The 16,587-nt window shown below is 43.4% G+C and overlaps 1 protein-coding gene across 2 annotated transcripts in view; it reads right to left on the bottom strand.

Annotated features, from left to right (window-relative positions):
• Nucleotides 1-16,587, bottom strand: part of kit (KIT proto-oncogene, receptor tyrosine kinase) — a 97,849-nt gene that overhangs the window by 15,025 nt on the left and 66,237 nt on the right. For both annotated transcript variants that reach the window (XM_033028865.1, XM_033028875.1), the window contains 7 exons: nt 14,053-14,168; nt 10,238-10,352; nt 4,249-4,436; nt 3,510-3,616; nt 3,290-3,416; nt 1,769-1,873; nt 1,311-1,421 (listed from right to left, as the gene is read on the bottom strand). In XM_033028865.1, coding sequence (XP_032884756.1) covers nt 1,311-1,421; nt 1,769-1,873; nt 3,290-3,416; nt 3,510-3,616; nt 4,249-4,436; nt 10,238-10,352; nt 14,053-14,168 — 869 coding nt within the window. The remainder of the gene's footprint in view (nt 1-1,310; nt 1,422-1,768; nt 1,874-3,289; nt 3,417-3,509; nt 3,617-4,248; nt 4,437-10,237; nt 10,353-14,052; nt 14,169-16,587) is intronic.

The raw sequence follows: 16,587 nt of genomic DNA, 5'->3' as shown, positions 1-16,587 counted from the left end.
CTGTGACCCCTTGTTCTGGACTTCCCCAACATCGGTTTCTATAAGAACCCCCCTCAATCTTCTAAAATCTAGCGCGTACAAGCCGAGTCTATCCAGTCTTTCTTCATATGAAAGTCCTGACATCTCAGGAATCAGTCTGGTGAACCTTCTCTGTACTCCCTCTATGGCAAGAATGTCTTTGAGCATTGGGCATTGTGACATCACACAATGGAACGTTCACCATGGGCTGGTGCTCCTGCAAAGGCATATGTAAATGGATCCATTCCGATTGGACATATGTGAACATTGGGCATTGTGACATCACACGATGGAACGAATCAAAAGGAAGTAAGGCAGCCGGCAGCCGGACGGACGGACGGCAGGCGGCAGCCACAGACTTTTATATAATAACTAGACCAAGTGCAGACCCGTTGGGTCTGTTTCCCTAACGGCGTTTGCGGGGGGGGGGGGGGGCGGCGGCATCACACTCACATTAACCACCCCCCAAACACACAGGTGGGGGGAGGGGAGGTGAGAAGAGGGGAGGGAGAGGAGGAGGAGGAAACGGGACAGATTTGGGAGGGAAAAGAGAGCGGGGTAGGAGGTGAGAGAGGGGGATGGGGAGAGAGACGTGGGGGAGGGGGGGATGGGGAGGGAGGGGAGGATGGGGGGAGAGAGGTGGGGGGAGAGAGGTGGGGGGGGAGAGGGGGGGGGAGAGAGGGGAGGGAGTGGGGGGAGAGAGGAGGGGGAAGGGAGGAGAGAAGAGGAAGAGTGGGGAGGGAGGAGGAGAGGGGTAGGGGGAGTGATGGAAGAGAGACAGAGGGGTAGGGGGAAGGGGGTGGGGTAGAGAGGTAAGGGGGGTGGGAGAGAGAGGGAAGGGGGGTGGGGGAGGGATGAGGAGAGGGAGAGGGGGAGAGGAGTGGGGAGGGAGGGAGGGAGGGAGGGAGGGAGGGAGGGAGGGAGGGAGGGAGGGAGGGAGGGAGGGAGGGAGGGATTGAGGGGTAGAGGGGTAGCGGGAGTGGTGGAAGAAAGTGCAATAATAGTCTGTGTAGTTCAGAACATATTTGAGGTTGTAGTGTTTAATATATATGTACATACATACATACATATGTGTGTGTATTATATATATATACACACACGTGTATATATATACACACATACTGAACTTTTCCTCTCTCTCGTTTATTGTATTGTTATAGTGTACATATTCTGTTGTGCTGCTGCAAGTAAGAATTTCATTTTTTATCTGGGACACGTGACAATACAACACTCTTGACTCCGTTCAGATAAAATAGTTAAACAAGGCTCAGTCTCAGGTTGCATGAACTGACCTCCCACAGTGCATGCTCCCAGCAGGTTGACAATGTTGATATGCTGCCCCAGATGGCTCAATACTTTCAGTTCAGACATCAGAGCTTCCTTCTCTGTGGAGTGAGCACTTGCTGCAAAGCCAGATTTGCAGTTGTCAGTTTACATTGTAGTCAGTCAGTTGTCAGTTTACATTCAGACACTTCACTCAGAATATTTAATATGTGTAGGCACAAAGTGCCCGAGCAACTCAGCGGGTCAGGCAGCATCTCTGGAGAAAAGGAATAAGCGATGTTTCTGGTCCAAACCCTCCTTCAGATTGGAGAAAGTGTTTGAAGATGGGTTCCGACCCTCAACGTCATCTGTTCCTTTTCTCCAGAGATGCTACCTGAACTGTTGAGTTGCTCCAGCACTTTGTGCCTATCTTCGATATAAACCAGCATCAACAGTTCCTTTCTACACATTTAATATGTATACTTACGTTTAAGCATCTTTACTGCAACTGTTAGAGTGGAGTCAGCCTTGCTCAATCCATAAGCTGCAGCCTCCACGACCTTCCCAAAGGCTCCAGCACCAAGGGTCTTACCTTAAAATAACAGCATACTGTTCAGAACTTAATGTATCAAATTTGTAAAATCATAAACTTATTCTTTCAGTTGCGAAACAGTATCCATATTAAGAAAGATAAAAGGAAAATAAAATGGAAATAAGAAGGATTAAAATTATTAAATAGATGTCAAACATCAAAAAGATATTAATATATGAGGAGCTGCCTGTTGGGTCTCATTATGGTTAAATTTGACTGAGCTTCATTGTCAGCAAAGCTCAGTCAATGAACACTCTGGAATATCCAATCGATATTTTCTTTACTTGGCAAGATGATCACTCTTGTGGATGAACTGGACATCCTACTGCCAGTCTCCTATCAGCTATCTTATTAATACTTTCTATCTGCCTCACCGTGATCTAATATCCCGTGGCTATCCCTTTTATATGTTCTTTCTTCATATCTCTTGTGGAATTTCAGTCCTGATGATTGCCAACATTGTCACCTGAAAAATGTCCTTCACCGATGCTCCTCTCACTCTACATCCACAGCCCACCAACCCATACTTTTTGATAACACCCTATTTTCCACATATCCCCCCAACTCCCTATTACATGTTCTATATAACATTTTGTTTGTGTTAAGGGCCTGTCCCACGAGCATGCGACTCCATGCGGCAAGCGCGACCTAAAGGGCCTGTCTCACGAGCATGCGACTCCATGCGGCAAGCGCAACCTAACGTTGTCGCTTGAGCCGTACAGCCTCGCGGGGCAAGTCCCACTTCGATCGCCAGAGCCGTATGGAGTTGTGCGGAGCTGGTCCCGACATCGCGCGGGGCTCCGAAAAACTGACCGTGTTCAAATATTCCATGCGGCAACGGCCTGCCGGCCCGCAGCCACCTCGATGCCGTACGCACCGCCTCGACGCCGTACGTCACGCGTGAACTTCCCGCGGACTTCGCTCGAACTTCATGTCACTCACTCGACCTCCGCGCGGCCCCCGCTTCTGGTTTGGTCGCGCTTGCCGCATGCAGTCGCATGCTCGTTGGACAGGCCCTTTAGGTCGCGCTTGCAGCATGGAGTCACATGCTCGTGGTACAGGCCCTTTACCCACTATTTCCACTGTTCCGACTATTAGATTTTAAGCACAGTCCCCTGCTATACTCCTTTGGTACTTTGTAGACTGTTCACTCGCAACCACTTACTCTGTTGATAACACCATTTCCATAGTCAAACCTGAATCTCTAATCCATGCACTCACTCCTGATAGCCTGCTCACATTCTCAAAATCTGGTTAAACATTCCAAACTTTCAGCCTGAATATTTTGACTGAGATTGAAAATAGTAATTTTCTTTCCCATGTTTTAAATTTTCCATTAAATTGCATTTATAGTGAAGACAATAAAGGTTCTAAGGTCTTCACAATTCACATAGACCAAACAAAAGGTCAACGAACCAAAACGCAGCTTATCCCTGGGGAATTCCCATTTATCATCATACGGTAACTGGGTCGGGTCGATGTATGTGTAGTTATTCCCATGGATTCCGTCAACTACCTTCCACTGAATCTGGTACCTGGGTTTCTAAAAAACAACCAAGGTTTTGTTAATACTCACTTTTACAATACAAAGCAACCAAAAGAGTTTTAAAAATGTGTGAGTTTTGCTGCGCTTTACCTGTTGATATTTGTAAAACAGAATAACTAATATCACACACAGTATGCCTGCTGCTGCAGCAAACAGGGACAAGAGTGGAGTAAAGAGATGATGAGTCTTCATAATTTCTGTAAAATATAAAATATAAAATAATTTCATTGGTTCTGAACGTGTTGCTTCCAAAATAACTATAAGCAATTTTATTTGCTACAAGGCTGCAATATTATAAACCAATTATGATCAAAATGCAAAGATGATAGTCCACCTCTACTTCTGTGCAGGAGACCAGGATAATACTAATGAACAAGACTGAATACTCCTGCTGCCCACAGACTCAATGATATCAACAGCTGGGCTCACAGAATAAAAAGAGGCGAGCTGCCAATATTAATCATGGTCCTCATAGGAGACGGCTTTGAGGGGAAAAGTCCAGCAGGTTGCGTGCTGATGTGGGGCTGCAACAGTACTCTAAAGGGAAGGGCTGAAACAAAGGAAATACACAAAGCAATAGACTGAAGTGCCAGCCATTACATTTTTTGGGCAGTTTCTGGATATTTGCCAAATTGCAATCTGTTAAATATGAACACAAAGATTTAATCCTTTGTCTTGTTAAATATATACAGTCTAATTTGAACCAAAAATCACTAAAACATGCAATATAGCAACTTGATAACCTTTAGATAAGCATCATCCATGCAAGGTATCTTGATATTAAAGCATTTAGTTTTTCTTGGATTTGTACTTGCAATCAAAATATTACCTCCTTTTATCAGATAAATCGCGTGATTCTTGCCCACACTGTTGTATGCCAGACACTCTACGGTAATGTTGCTCTTCAGTTCTTTGGTGTTAAGAATGCTTTCTACTTCAACCCTACCAAAGCTGGGCTGGCCGATTATCCTGTTTGTCCAGTGTTCTTCTGCTGGTGCTATGGCTGTCTCAGAGCACCTGAAATCAAACAGCCAACACAATGGGATAAAATGTATTGTCATCGGGTTTTAGCAGGTTAATGGTCATAAAGCAGAAGAATTAACATCGTTGTTTTTTAACAACCTTCTCACCACCTAATAAATTGAAGGTAAAATCAATGGAAAGACAGAGAAATGGTGAAGCTGGCTTTTTGTGTTGTTTCTACAGGGATTCTACAAATTCACCCATTAGAGAACTGCCACTAGAAGAATTCAAGCAGAAGTCAAAATCAGATCCACCGTCTGATGCAAAGTAAAAGTGTTACAACTCTGTGTTCAGGTGTCTTCAAAGCTGCCCAACTGGAAGGCAAAGTTGAGAGCAATTTAAACAAACCTAGTCTCATCAGCGAGAACAATGAGTCGGCATACAGGATGGAGATGGAGCTGCTTACAGAGTGGTGCAGATCTCATAATCTCATCCTCAACGTGGAAAAGACAAAGGAGATGGTGATCGATTTCAGGAGGCCTGGAAAACACCATCACACTCCGCTGCATATTGATGGTGCTGCTATGGAGAGGGTTAGCAGCATGAAGTTCCTGGGAGTTCACCTGGCGGACGACCTGACCTCAACGACTAACACCACAGCAGTCATCAAAAGAGCACAGCAGCGGCTCCACCCCCTCCGGAGACTAAGAAAAGCAGGTCTCCCTACTGTTCATCTAAGGACCTTCTACAGGGGCACCATCGAGAGTATATTGACCTACAGCATCACCGGATCATTGGTGCTCCACTCCCTTTCCTGTTGGAGGTCTATCAGAAGCGCAGCATCCGCAGAGCCATCTCCATTATTAAGGACCCCCATCACCCATCACACCATATCTTCTCCATTCTGCCATCTGGGAAGAGGTACAGGAGCATCAGCTGCAGAACCAGCAGGATGCTACACAGCTTCTTCCCACAGGCAATAAAACTGGTTAACGGACTGTGTCCCCTCCCCATACATCATATAGGTATGTTGCAAAGCCTACCTGAAGCGTCGCTGAAAATCTGTCGCTGCGGGTGTGCGCGATTTTGGCGCCGTTTAGAGGGGGCGGGTTTAAAACGCGATTTTCTCTAGGCTGTTCAAATCGAAGATGTTCAGCCTAGTTAATTATTAACGAAAAATCGCTGGAAGACCCCGTCGCAAAAGCTATTATTAGTTTTAAAGGCCTCGTATAATAGTTATAGTAGTTTAAAAATCAACCTCTAAACCCGCGAACATCAGCAACCGCAGGGTCTCATAAAGCAAATAGCAGAAGGTAGGCTGCATATTTTTACATTAAAAAGGGCTTCTAAAGATCCCTTTATACAAAGTTTAATATTGCGAGTAGCTCATTTTGGGCCCATTATATCCCGCAGTATTTTTCTGGGCATTTGGGGGCACAAATCTACCGCAATGTGAACGTTCTAAACCAGCGCGTTCCACAGGAACCCACTGGAAAGCTGATTTAAATGGGCATTTATTTACAGCAATTGAACACTGAATTCCTTCCATTTGGTCTATAAATTAATGTAAATGAGATTTAAAAATCATGTTTTATTGTGAATTATTTGTGAATATTATTTGGACATTTAGGCTATTTAAAAATGTTAATCATTTATTAAGAAATGGATAGATGTTTAGATCTAGTAATTGAAGTCTGAAATTAGCTACAATTAGGTAACTAATTAATTATATGCTTTAATTTCAGGTCATCCAAGTAAGATAATTTTATATTTGTTTCAGAATGCTTCAATCTATGATAACTGAAAATTTCATTCAGTTCTCTTAATTTTTAAGAAAGTTATGGGCTTTTGACTGTTCACGATCACAGCTTTTTTGTTATGTCCATAGAAAATCAATAGGGAACAAGATGCTCATTTCCCAGTATGAAAATGGCCATAACTTTTTAAATACTTGAGATATGAAAGTGAATTAGGTGTCAAATTAAACGTATTTTTATGCTTTATCTGATGGGATAAATTGCAGACTTGATTTTTAAAATCTCAAAATTTTGTAACATTGCTACATCATACACCAACACATCTAACCTCGCCCATACTTTGACAGCTAGACACCTGTCAAAGCAAAGCCACTGTTCGGCCTGAATGTCTGTTTTTAGTTCAATTTTAAAGTCTATTTTAGATAAGTAAATTTTAAAGTTTTATGTATTTATTCTGTTTTTATTAACTGCACTGACAGGAACTGATTGAGAAACAATTTTTCGTTTCCTCTGTGTATGTAAGTACTCAGTGAAAATGACATTAAAGTAAGTACTGAATACTGAATACAATATGATATGGTCAACTTTATGCATGAATTGGCAGATGCTTTTCAGTCTAGTTGCCCCAGTGGCACAGGGGCAGTATAGTAACGCAACAGTAGAGTTGTTGCATTAGAGCGCCAGAGACCTGGGTTCGATCCTGTCTGCAGGTGCTGTCTATACAGTTTGTACATTCCCTGTGAAAGCATACGCTTACTCCGGGTGGTCTGGTTTCTTCCCACACTCTAAAGACCTATGGGTTTGTAGGTTGATTGCCTTTGTTAATATTGTATATTGTCCCTAGTGTGTAGGATAATGCTAGTGTACGGGGATCGCTGGTTGACATGGACTTGGTAGGACAATGGGCCTGTTTTCGCACTATATCTCTAAATTCTGAAGTCTAAATCCCAACACGCAGCCCGAGTTGAAGACACGAGGAACTGCAGATGTTGGAATCTTGAGCAAAACACAAAGTGCTGGAGCAACTCAGCGGGTCAGCCAGCATCTGTGGAGGGAATGAACAAGCAACAGTTTGGCTCAGGACCCATCTTCAAGGGGGAAGAATGATGGAATTGGTGTTTGCGACTATTTAAATCACATGCCTCATAAATCCCCTATAAACTCTCTCGCTCCCACCTTAAACCTATGCACTCTAGCATTTGACATATCCACCCTGGAAAAAAGATTCTGACTGTCTCTCATAATTGTACGTATGTCTGTCATGTTACCCCCTCAGCCTTCATCGCACCACAAAAAAATAACCCAAGTTTGTACAACCTTTCCGTATAGCTAATATTATCTAATCTAAGCAACATCCTGGTCCACCTCTTCTGCACCCTCTCCAAAGCCTCCTGTAAAACATGAACAGGCGGCATGCAATAATCTAAATATGGCCAAACCAGTTTTATAAAGCTGCAACATGATTTGACAACTTTTATACTCCATGGCCTGACCGAATGAAAGCAAGTATGGCAAATGCCTTCTTTGCCAACCTAACCATTTGTGTTGCGACTTTCATGGATCTATGGACTTGTACCCCAGGATACTTCTTTCCTTCTTTGCATCAATAATCCTAAGGACCCTTCCATTAACTGTTTACTTTTCGCTTAGATTCGACCCGCCTCTCCCCCCCAAGTTCCAAACCTTAAACTTGTCCCGATTAAACTCTATCTACTCTTTCTCAGCCCATTTTCCAAATGATCTATTGATCTATCCAGCTGCATCCTTTATTAATCTTGCCCACTCTCCAATTTTGTGCCATCTGCAACTTACAATCAGTCAACATACAGTTTCATCCAAATCATTTACATATAATCACAACTCATTGAAGCCCCAGCACTGATCCCTGCATAACGCCATTGACCACAGACTATCGGTCCACTACTACCTTCTATCACTGCCAATTTTGCGTCCACTTTGCTAATTTCACTGTGGATGCCAGTCCATACTTTTTGGATCAGCCTGCCACAAGTGACCTTGTCAAATTATTTACTGAAGTCCACTATACAACATCCACTGTGCGACCCTACTCATTATCTTTGTCACCTCCTCATTAAACTCAATTCAATGTATAAGACATCCTCTCCCACACAAATTCACACTGACTGTCCCAGAACATATCCAATCTTTTCCAAATGTGAGTCGATCCTACCCCTGAGAATACTTTCCAATAATTTTCCTAACACTGATCTAAGACTCACCGACTTATAACTTCCTGGTTCATCCCTAGTGCCCTTCTTAAACAAAGGAACAACATTGGTATTCTAGGGCCACACCTGTGTCTAAGGAGGATACAAAAGTCTTTGTGAAAGTAATCTCGTCTCCTGACTCTCTCAATTTCCTGGGATAGATCACATCATGCCCTGGGGGCTTATTCACCTTAATGTTCTTCAGGGGACCCAACACTCCCTTCTTCGTGATAACAACATACCCTAAAATATCAGCATGCCCTCTTTTAATCTCACTATCAACCATGCTGTTCTCCTTGGTGTTTACCTACTCATTTAGTGTCTCACCTTCCTTGAATGTCAAAAAAACTAAGGGGCTGATCGTGGACTTTAGGAGGGCACAAGCATATTGTCAGGAAACATCACAATTTGGTTTGGGAACTGTTCTGCCCAGGACTAGAAGGCTCTGCAAAGAGTAGCGCGTTCGGCCGAACGCACTATGGGAACTACACTCGCCCCCCTGCAAGAACTAGACATCAGAAGGTGCAACTCCAGTGCCAACAAGATCATGGGAAACCCCTTCCAACCCAGCAGCGGACAGTTCCAGCCTTCGTTGCCATGCTGTGAAAATGGAGAGGATGAGAAGGAGTTTCTTCCCAGAGGCCATTAGGACTGTAAACTCCTATCTCACCAGGGACTAACTTTACTGAACCAATTTACTGTTGTGTGGTGTCTTTTTAAAATTGCTGTTTTTTTCTGTTTTTTCCTCCCACAAATATGTAATATGTAAATATATGATTCTGTTCCATTCTGTTTTGTAGTTTTTTTGCACAATCCGCACACATTGAACTTTTCATTTCGCTGCACAAGTGTATGTGATGGGTAAACTAGACTTGACTTGACTTCCTTGGTTCCAGGCATAAAATCTGTGTCCTTGAGTGGTCCCATCCACTCCCGAGTTACTCTCATGTTCTTGATGTATGTGTAAAATGCTTTGGGATTTTCATTTATCCTACTCGCTAAAGATATTTACTTGGTCTTTTTAGACCTCTCGATGTCTGTCTAAATTATTTCATCGCCTATTCAATAGACAATAGGTGCAGGAGTAGGCCATTCGGCCCTTCGAGCCAGCACCGTTACTCCAGCATTTTGAGTTTATCTTAAATTCTTTCTAGCTTCCTTTATATCCCTCAAGGGCCATGTCAGATTTCAGCTTCCTAAACCATTCAGTTACTTCCTTTTCATTTTTGACTAACCAGAAAGGTTACCAAATAATAATTACAGGTCAACATTTAATTAAAAATTCACAACGAGTGATAAAGCAGAGGGTTTTCAGAATGTTTTGCATTCCTCAGATATCTTAAATTCCCACCAGATCATTGAATGTTTCTGCGGATTAAGCTAGAGAATAGAGTAGCAGGAAATCATTCACAGTAGCGGCTGAACAGCTTTAATTAATTGCATATGCACACTTTGAAAGTTATTATCAATTTTGCAGAAGAACGGAAGAAACCCTCAAAGTTCCACAGCGAGTCATGACCTCTCTTAGTTGACATGTGTTCAGTGCTATTCACAGCTCAGACAGAGACGTGACCTTCTCGCTCCCCCATCTTGCAGAGACTGACTGAGGCACTCAACACTTCTGGGTTTTATAGTCCCTCCGTGGCGTTCAGGAGAGATAATCACAACATTTTTTAAGCACTAATAACTCTTTTATTTTTTATCAATGGAAAAAATCCTCTTCTCCTGCGCAGCGGAGGGGGACTCTGAGTAAGATGGCCAAAAATCAGTCGTAAGTGGCAGCGTTTAAAAAAAATCAATATACAAAGCAACAGAAAGTGGTCAAGATCAGACTTTTAGTAATATAGATATCACAGCTCATATTTCTCACCGTTTCTGTTGTCCAGCACAGTGAATCCATCTTATTTTTGGATCTGGGTATCCGACTGCTACACATCGAATTTTAGCTGGCCTGTATTCTTCAAGAACAATAATCTCTGGTCGGCCTAAAACATAAATATTTCTCATAATCAGCTTTTTTATAAAGTTCTGCAATAATTCACACGTCCACAAAACAATATCTAAGAGCTATAATAATAACATGGGGTACCGCAAGGCTCGATGCTGGGACCGCAGCTAATTACAATACACATCAATGATTTAGATGAAGGGATTCAAAGTAACATTAGCAAATTTGCAGATGACACAAAGCTGGGAGGCAGTGTGATCTGTGAGGAGGATGCTATGAGAATGCAGGGTGACTTGGACAGGTTGGGGGAGTGGGCAGATGCATGGCAGATACAGTTTAACATGGATAAATGTGAGTTTATCCACTTTGGTAGCAAAAGCAGGAAGGCAGATTACTATCTAAATGGTGTCAAGTGGGAAAAGGGGAAGTACAACAGGATCTGGGTGTCCTTGATCATCAGTCAATGAAAGTAAGCATGCAGGTACAGCAGGCAGTGAAGAAAGCGAATGGCATGGTGGACTTTATAACAAGAGGAGTTGAGTATAGGAACAAAGAGGTCCTTGTGCAGTTGTACAGGGCCCTGGTGAGACCACACCTGGAGTATTGTGTGCACCTAATTTGAGGAAGGACATTCTTGCCTTTGAGAGAGTGCAGCGTAGGTTTACAACGTTATTTCCCGGGATGGCGGGACTGTCATATGCTGAGAGAATAGAACGGCTGGGCTTGTATACTCTGGAGTTTAGAAGGATGAGAGGTCAGCTTATTGAAACGTATAAGATTATTAAAAGTTTGGATACGCTAGAGGCAGGAAACATGTTCCTGATGTTGGGGGAGTCTAGAACCAGGCGCCACAGTTTAAGAATAGGGGATAAGCCATTTAGAACGGAGACGAGGAAATACTTTTTCTCACATAGAGTGGTGAGTCTGTGGAATTCTCTGCCTCAGAGGGTGGTGGAGGCCGGTTCTCTGGATACATTCAAGAGAGAGCTAGATAAGGCTCTTAAAGATAGTGGAGTCAGGGGTTATGGGGTGAAGGCAGGAACGGGGTACTGATTGGGGATGATCAGCCATGATCACATTGAATGGCGGTGCTGGCTCGAAGGGCCGAATGGCCTACTCCTGCACCTAGTGTCTATTGTCTATGACCTCTTTCATCTAACAGTGTTTCCTGCACCAGACACTATGTGTAGTGCCGCATAAAGTCATGGAATACATTAAAAGGAAAAAACAAATAAAATAATAAAGTGCAGGGAATTTAAAAGGAATTGGAATGGTTGCACAATGATGCAGCAATAGAGTTGCTGCCTTAAAGCGGCAGATACCTGGGGTTGATCCTGCCCACGGGTGCTGTCTGTACAGACTCTGTACGTTCTCTTTGTGAGCATGTGGGTTTCCTCCGGGTGCTCCAGTTTTGTTCAACATTTCTAAGATAGTGCAGGTAGGCTAATCGGCTTTTGTAAATTGTCCCTACTGTACGGGATGAACTAGTATACGGGTGATCGCTGGTCGGTGAAGGCTCGGTGGGTCGAAGGGCTTTTTTCCACTATCTCGAAGCTAAACTAAATCTATAAAATAATAAAAAGGAACTGCAGATGCTGGTTTCTACCAAAAATTATTACTAAATGTTGGATTAACTCAGCGGGTCAGGCAGCAGCTCTGGAGAAAATGGATAGGTGATGTTTCGGGTCCGGAGAAGTGTAAAGAGATGTTGCCTGACTCATTGAATTACTCCAGCATTTTGTGTCTATCTTACACTAAATCTATAACTGGTTGAATGCAAAGAACTGTAAGAAGACTTTCGCAGAGAAAGGATGAAAAGGCAACATGAAAAGGAGCCATTCTTTTCATCTCAATATCCTAAGGAAAATTGGAGGTGGAATTTGGACTATTTACCACCAGCTGCGGGAAGCAGAGCCCGGGCACAGCAAAGTGATTAAATTATTACTTTTTTTTAAACCACCTTAATGGAGAAGTTGTGGAAGCAACAATTTTTTAAAAATTGGTCACTAAAACCATGCTATTAAATATTTAGTGTCACGTGGAATGTATAGTGTAAATGTTGAACAGGTTACAAGAACAAGACTCCCGATTTTTAAAATATTCTTTGCAGTTTGCATGTAGAAATGGTTGAAGTGATTTCAAATGATCTCTTTTTGTCTTGGGCTATCTTGGTTATTTTGGGGAAACATCACAGGCAATTGTTATATGTATCAGTGAATGCATTCTTAACTGTAACGCATTGGATAGTCTAAAAATATCAAATAAAGGAATTTGTGTGATTCTGATATTTTTTCTTTATGTATTTCTTCAATCATCTGATAAACGTCCATTTATCTTCCTTATCCATTCAACCTGATTACCAAAAGCATAATTTATTGAACATATTTTTGGAAATATTTGCACTTTGCATTGAAGAAATGAAAACATGATTAGATGTCAACATTTTTAACTGTGCGTTTAGAACAAATGGGAAAAACTAAGCTGTGCTAAAAACATAAGGGCATATCAAACGGTAAAGCAGTGGAAACATATATTTGAACTCAACTTCAATCGTACTTAGATTATTATCAGTCTGATAAAGCAGGCCATTTTATGTATTAATCCCTATAATCTCTTTCAATATCATTAATAATTAAACAATGAGTCTCTATTTAGATTGTATATACACACACACACACACACACACATATATATATACACAATATATATATATACACACACACACACACACATATATATACACACATATATATATATATACACATATACATATACATACATATATATATATACATATACACATACACACATATATACATATATATATACATATATATATACATATATATATATATATACATACATACATACACACATACATACACACATATATATACACACACACACACATATATATATATATATATACATATACATATACATATACATATATATTATACACACACACACACACATATATACATACATACATATATACACATACACACATATAGATATACATATATATACATACATACCAGTTGCGTCCCAGCATCACACGGGAGGGCTGGTCCCCCAACGCAATATTTCACCTCTCCACCAATTCCAATATTGGTGGCCGGTGGAGGGGGGGGGGGGGGGGGGGGGGGGTTGGGGGGCTTTCTGGAGCACTAGTATGGGTGTTGTGGGCTGAAGGGACTCAGAGGGCTAGTATGGACATTGTGGGCCAAATGGATTATTGGGCTGGCTGCTGAGTCACTCAAGCCTGTTGTGCTGGCAGCTCACTCACTCATGGCTGGTGGGCTGGCAGCTGGCAGTCAATAGCCATTCCTTGAAATTCCATTTCAAGCAGGATGCAGGGCCACCAAATTCAAGTGCAGTTTCTTACCACTTCAAGCAGGGTGCAAGGCCACCAAATTCAAGTGCAGTTTCATACCATTTCAAGCAGGGTGCACGGCCACTAAAGACAGCGAGTCATGACCTCTCCCTCTTCCATCTTGCAGAGACTGAGCCACGCCCACACTTCTAGGTTTTATAGTCCTCCCCCCTCCCACCAGAAGGGGTGTGGCCTTCATGGCGTGATTGACAGGAGAGAGAATCTCAACATTTTTAAACACTAATATATATAGATATATATATATAGCAAAGCAAAAGAAATGATTAAAGGGAAAGATGAAATGAACCAGCGATCTCCTCCTGTCCAACATGATTTGATCCATGCTACTTTTTAAACTTACTATTTATGTATACATCGAATGAAACCGATGAGTTGGAATCAGAATTCGAAGCAAAGAATGTGTAAATTCCACCTTCTGTTCCCTTTACTCGGACCAGATGAAGTTCACCAATGTATCTATGGGTAAAATATATGATGATTATAAAACAGTGACATTTAGATCAACAATTAAGGATAGCTACAATTTCATATTGTAATAATAATAATAATAACAAAAACATTTATTTATGGGCGCCTTTCAAGAGTCTCAAGGACACCTTACAAAAATTTAGCAGGTAGAGGAAAAACATGTAAGGGGAATGAAATAAATAGTAGAGACATGACTAGTACACAAAGTAAAGATAGAATTCAATACAAAACACAATATGAGGCAATTAATGCACAGATGAAAAGGGAGGGGGACGTGGGGCTAAGGATAGGCAGAGGTGAAGAGATGGGTCTTGAGGCGGGACTGGAAGATGGTGAGGGACATGGAATTGCAGATCAGTTGGGGGAGGGAGTTCCAGAGCCTGGGAGCCGCCCTGGAGAAGGCTCTGTCCCCAAAACTGCGGAGGTTGGACTTGTGGATGGAGAGGAGACCGGCTGATGTGGATCTGAGGGACCGTGAGGGTTGGTAGGGGGAGAGGAGGTCAGTGAGATATGGGGGGGCCAGATGGTGGAGGGCTTTGTAGGAGAGGATCAGGATTTTGTAGTTGATCCGGTGGGAGATGGGAAGCCAGTGAAGTTGTTTGAGGACTGGAGTGATGTGATGCCAGGATTTGGTGTGGGTGATGAGTCGGGCGGCTGCGTTCTGGACCAGTTGGAGTCGGTTGATGTAGGTGGAGCTGATGCCAAGGAGAAGTGAGTTGCAGTAGTCCAGTTGGGAGGAGATTAAGGCATGGATGAGTCTTTCAGCAGCGGGAGGTGTGAGAGAGGGTCTGAGTTTGGCGATGTTGCGGAGATGAAAGAAGGAGGTTTTAATGACATGGCGGATGTGAGGCTCAAGGGAGAGGGTGGAATCAAAGATCACGTCAAGGTTGCGGGCCTGGGGAGATGGGGAGACAGTGGTGCCGTCGATGGTGAGAGTGGGGTTATTGATTTTGCTGAGTGTGACTTTGGAGCCTATGAGGAGGAATTCTGTCTTATCGCTGTTGAGTTTGAGGAAATTATGTTGCATCCAGGTTTTTATAGCTGACAAACAAGAGTTGATATGGGAGAGGGGGGGGGTTGTGGGGGGATTTGGTGCCGAGGTAGATCTGGGTGTCGTCAGCGTAACAGTGGAAGTCCAGGTTGAAGTGGCGGAGTATCTGACCAAGGGGGAGGATGTAGATGATGAAGAGGAGGGGGCCGAGTACGGAGCCTTGGGGAACGCCTTGAGTGACTGTTGCTGTAGCAGAGGTCTGGTTGTGGAGAGAGATGGTGGGATCTGTTGGAAAGGTAGGAACGGAGCCAGCTGAGTGCAGAGCCTTCAATGCCGAGGTCTTTGAGTCTGGTGAGCAGGATGTTATGGTTCACTGTATCGAAGGCTGCGCTCAGGTCGAGGAGGATGAGGATGTTGAGGGAACCAGTGTCAGCAAAGGTGAGGAGGTCGTTGAGGACTTTGAGGAGAGCAGTTTCTGTGCTATGGAGGGGGCGAAAGCCAGATTGGAGGGGTTCAAGTAGGTTATACGCAAGGAGGTGGGAATGAAGTTGCGACGCAACGATACGGTTTTTGAATGAAAGGGGAGGTTTGAGATTGGGCGGTAGTTAATGAGAGAGGAGGGATCAAGACCAGGTTTCTTTAAGATTGGTGTAACAGCAGCAGTTTTGAAAGCGAAGGGGACAATTCCTTGGGACAATGAGGAGTTGAAGAGATTAGTGAGGTAGGGGCAGAGAACGGGGAGGCAGGACTTCAGCAGGGGAGTGGGGAGAGGGTCGAGGGAGCAGGTAGTGGGTTTGGAAGAGCTGATGAGTTTGGAGATTTCAATAGGGGTGACCAGGTCAAACTGGGAGAGGAAGCAGTGTGGAGGAGGGGTAAGGAGGTCAGTGGAGATGTTGAAAGGAGGGGCCTTGGTAGGTGGTGGAGTAGATGCTGGGGAGTCGGGTACAGGGGATAAAGATTGATAGATGGTGCTGATTTTATCAGCGAAAAAGTGGAGGAATGAGTTGCAGAGAACCGGAGTAGAGGTAGGGAGAGTGTTGGCTCGAGGCTTGAGGAGGTTGCCCACTGTGGAGAAGAGGGTTCTGTGGTTTAGGCAGGGATCGGTGAATATGGAGGAGAGGTAGGCAGATTTTGCAGCAATGAGGGCATCTTTGTAGTCAATGAGGTGGAGTTTGTAAGCTTCAAGGTGGACTGTGAGAGATGATTTATTTGTGAGTCGTTCAAGTCGGCGACCAGTCTGTTTCAGCTTACGAAGTGCAGGTGTGCACCAGGGTGAAGATGTGTTGAAAGTTACGGTTCTTGTTTTGAGGGGGGCCATAGTGTTAAGGGAGGTAGACAAGGTGGAGTTGAGATGGTTTGTGAGATCATCAGGTGAGATGGGGGTTGAGTCCAGGGGGAGAGTGGTGGAGAGCAGGT

The sequence above is a fragment of the Amblyraja radiata genome, chromosome 1 (assembly GCF_010909765.2).
Source record: "Amblyraja radiata isolate CabotCenter1 chromosome 1, sAmbRad1.1.pri, whole genome shotgun sequence".
NCBI classification, from domain to species: Eukaryota; Metazoa; Chordata; class Chondrichthyes; order Rajiformes; family Rajidae; genus Amblyraja; species Amblyraja radiata.
The sequence above is the reverse complement of the archived record's forward strand: the minus strand, read 5'-3'. Positions and strand labels throughout refer to the sequence as shown.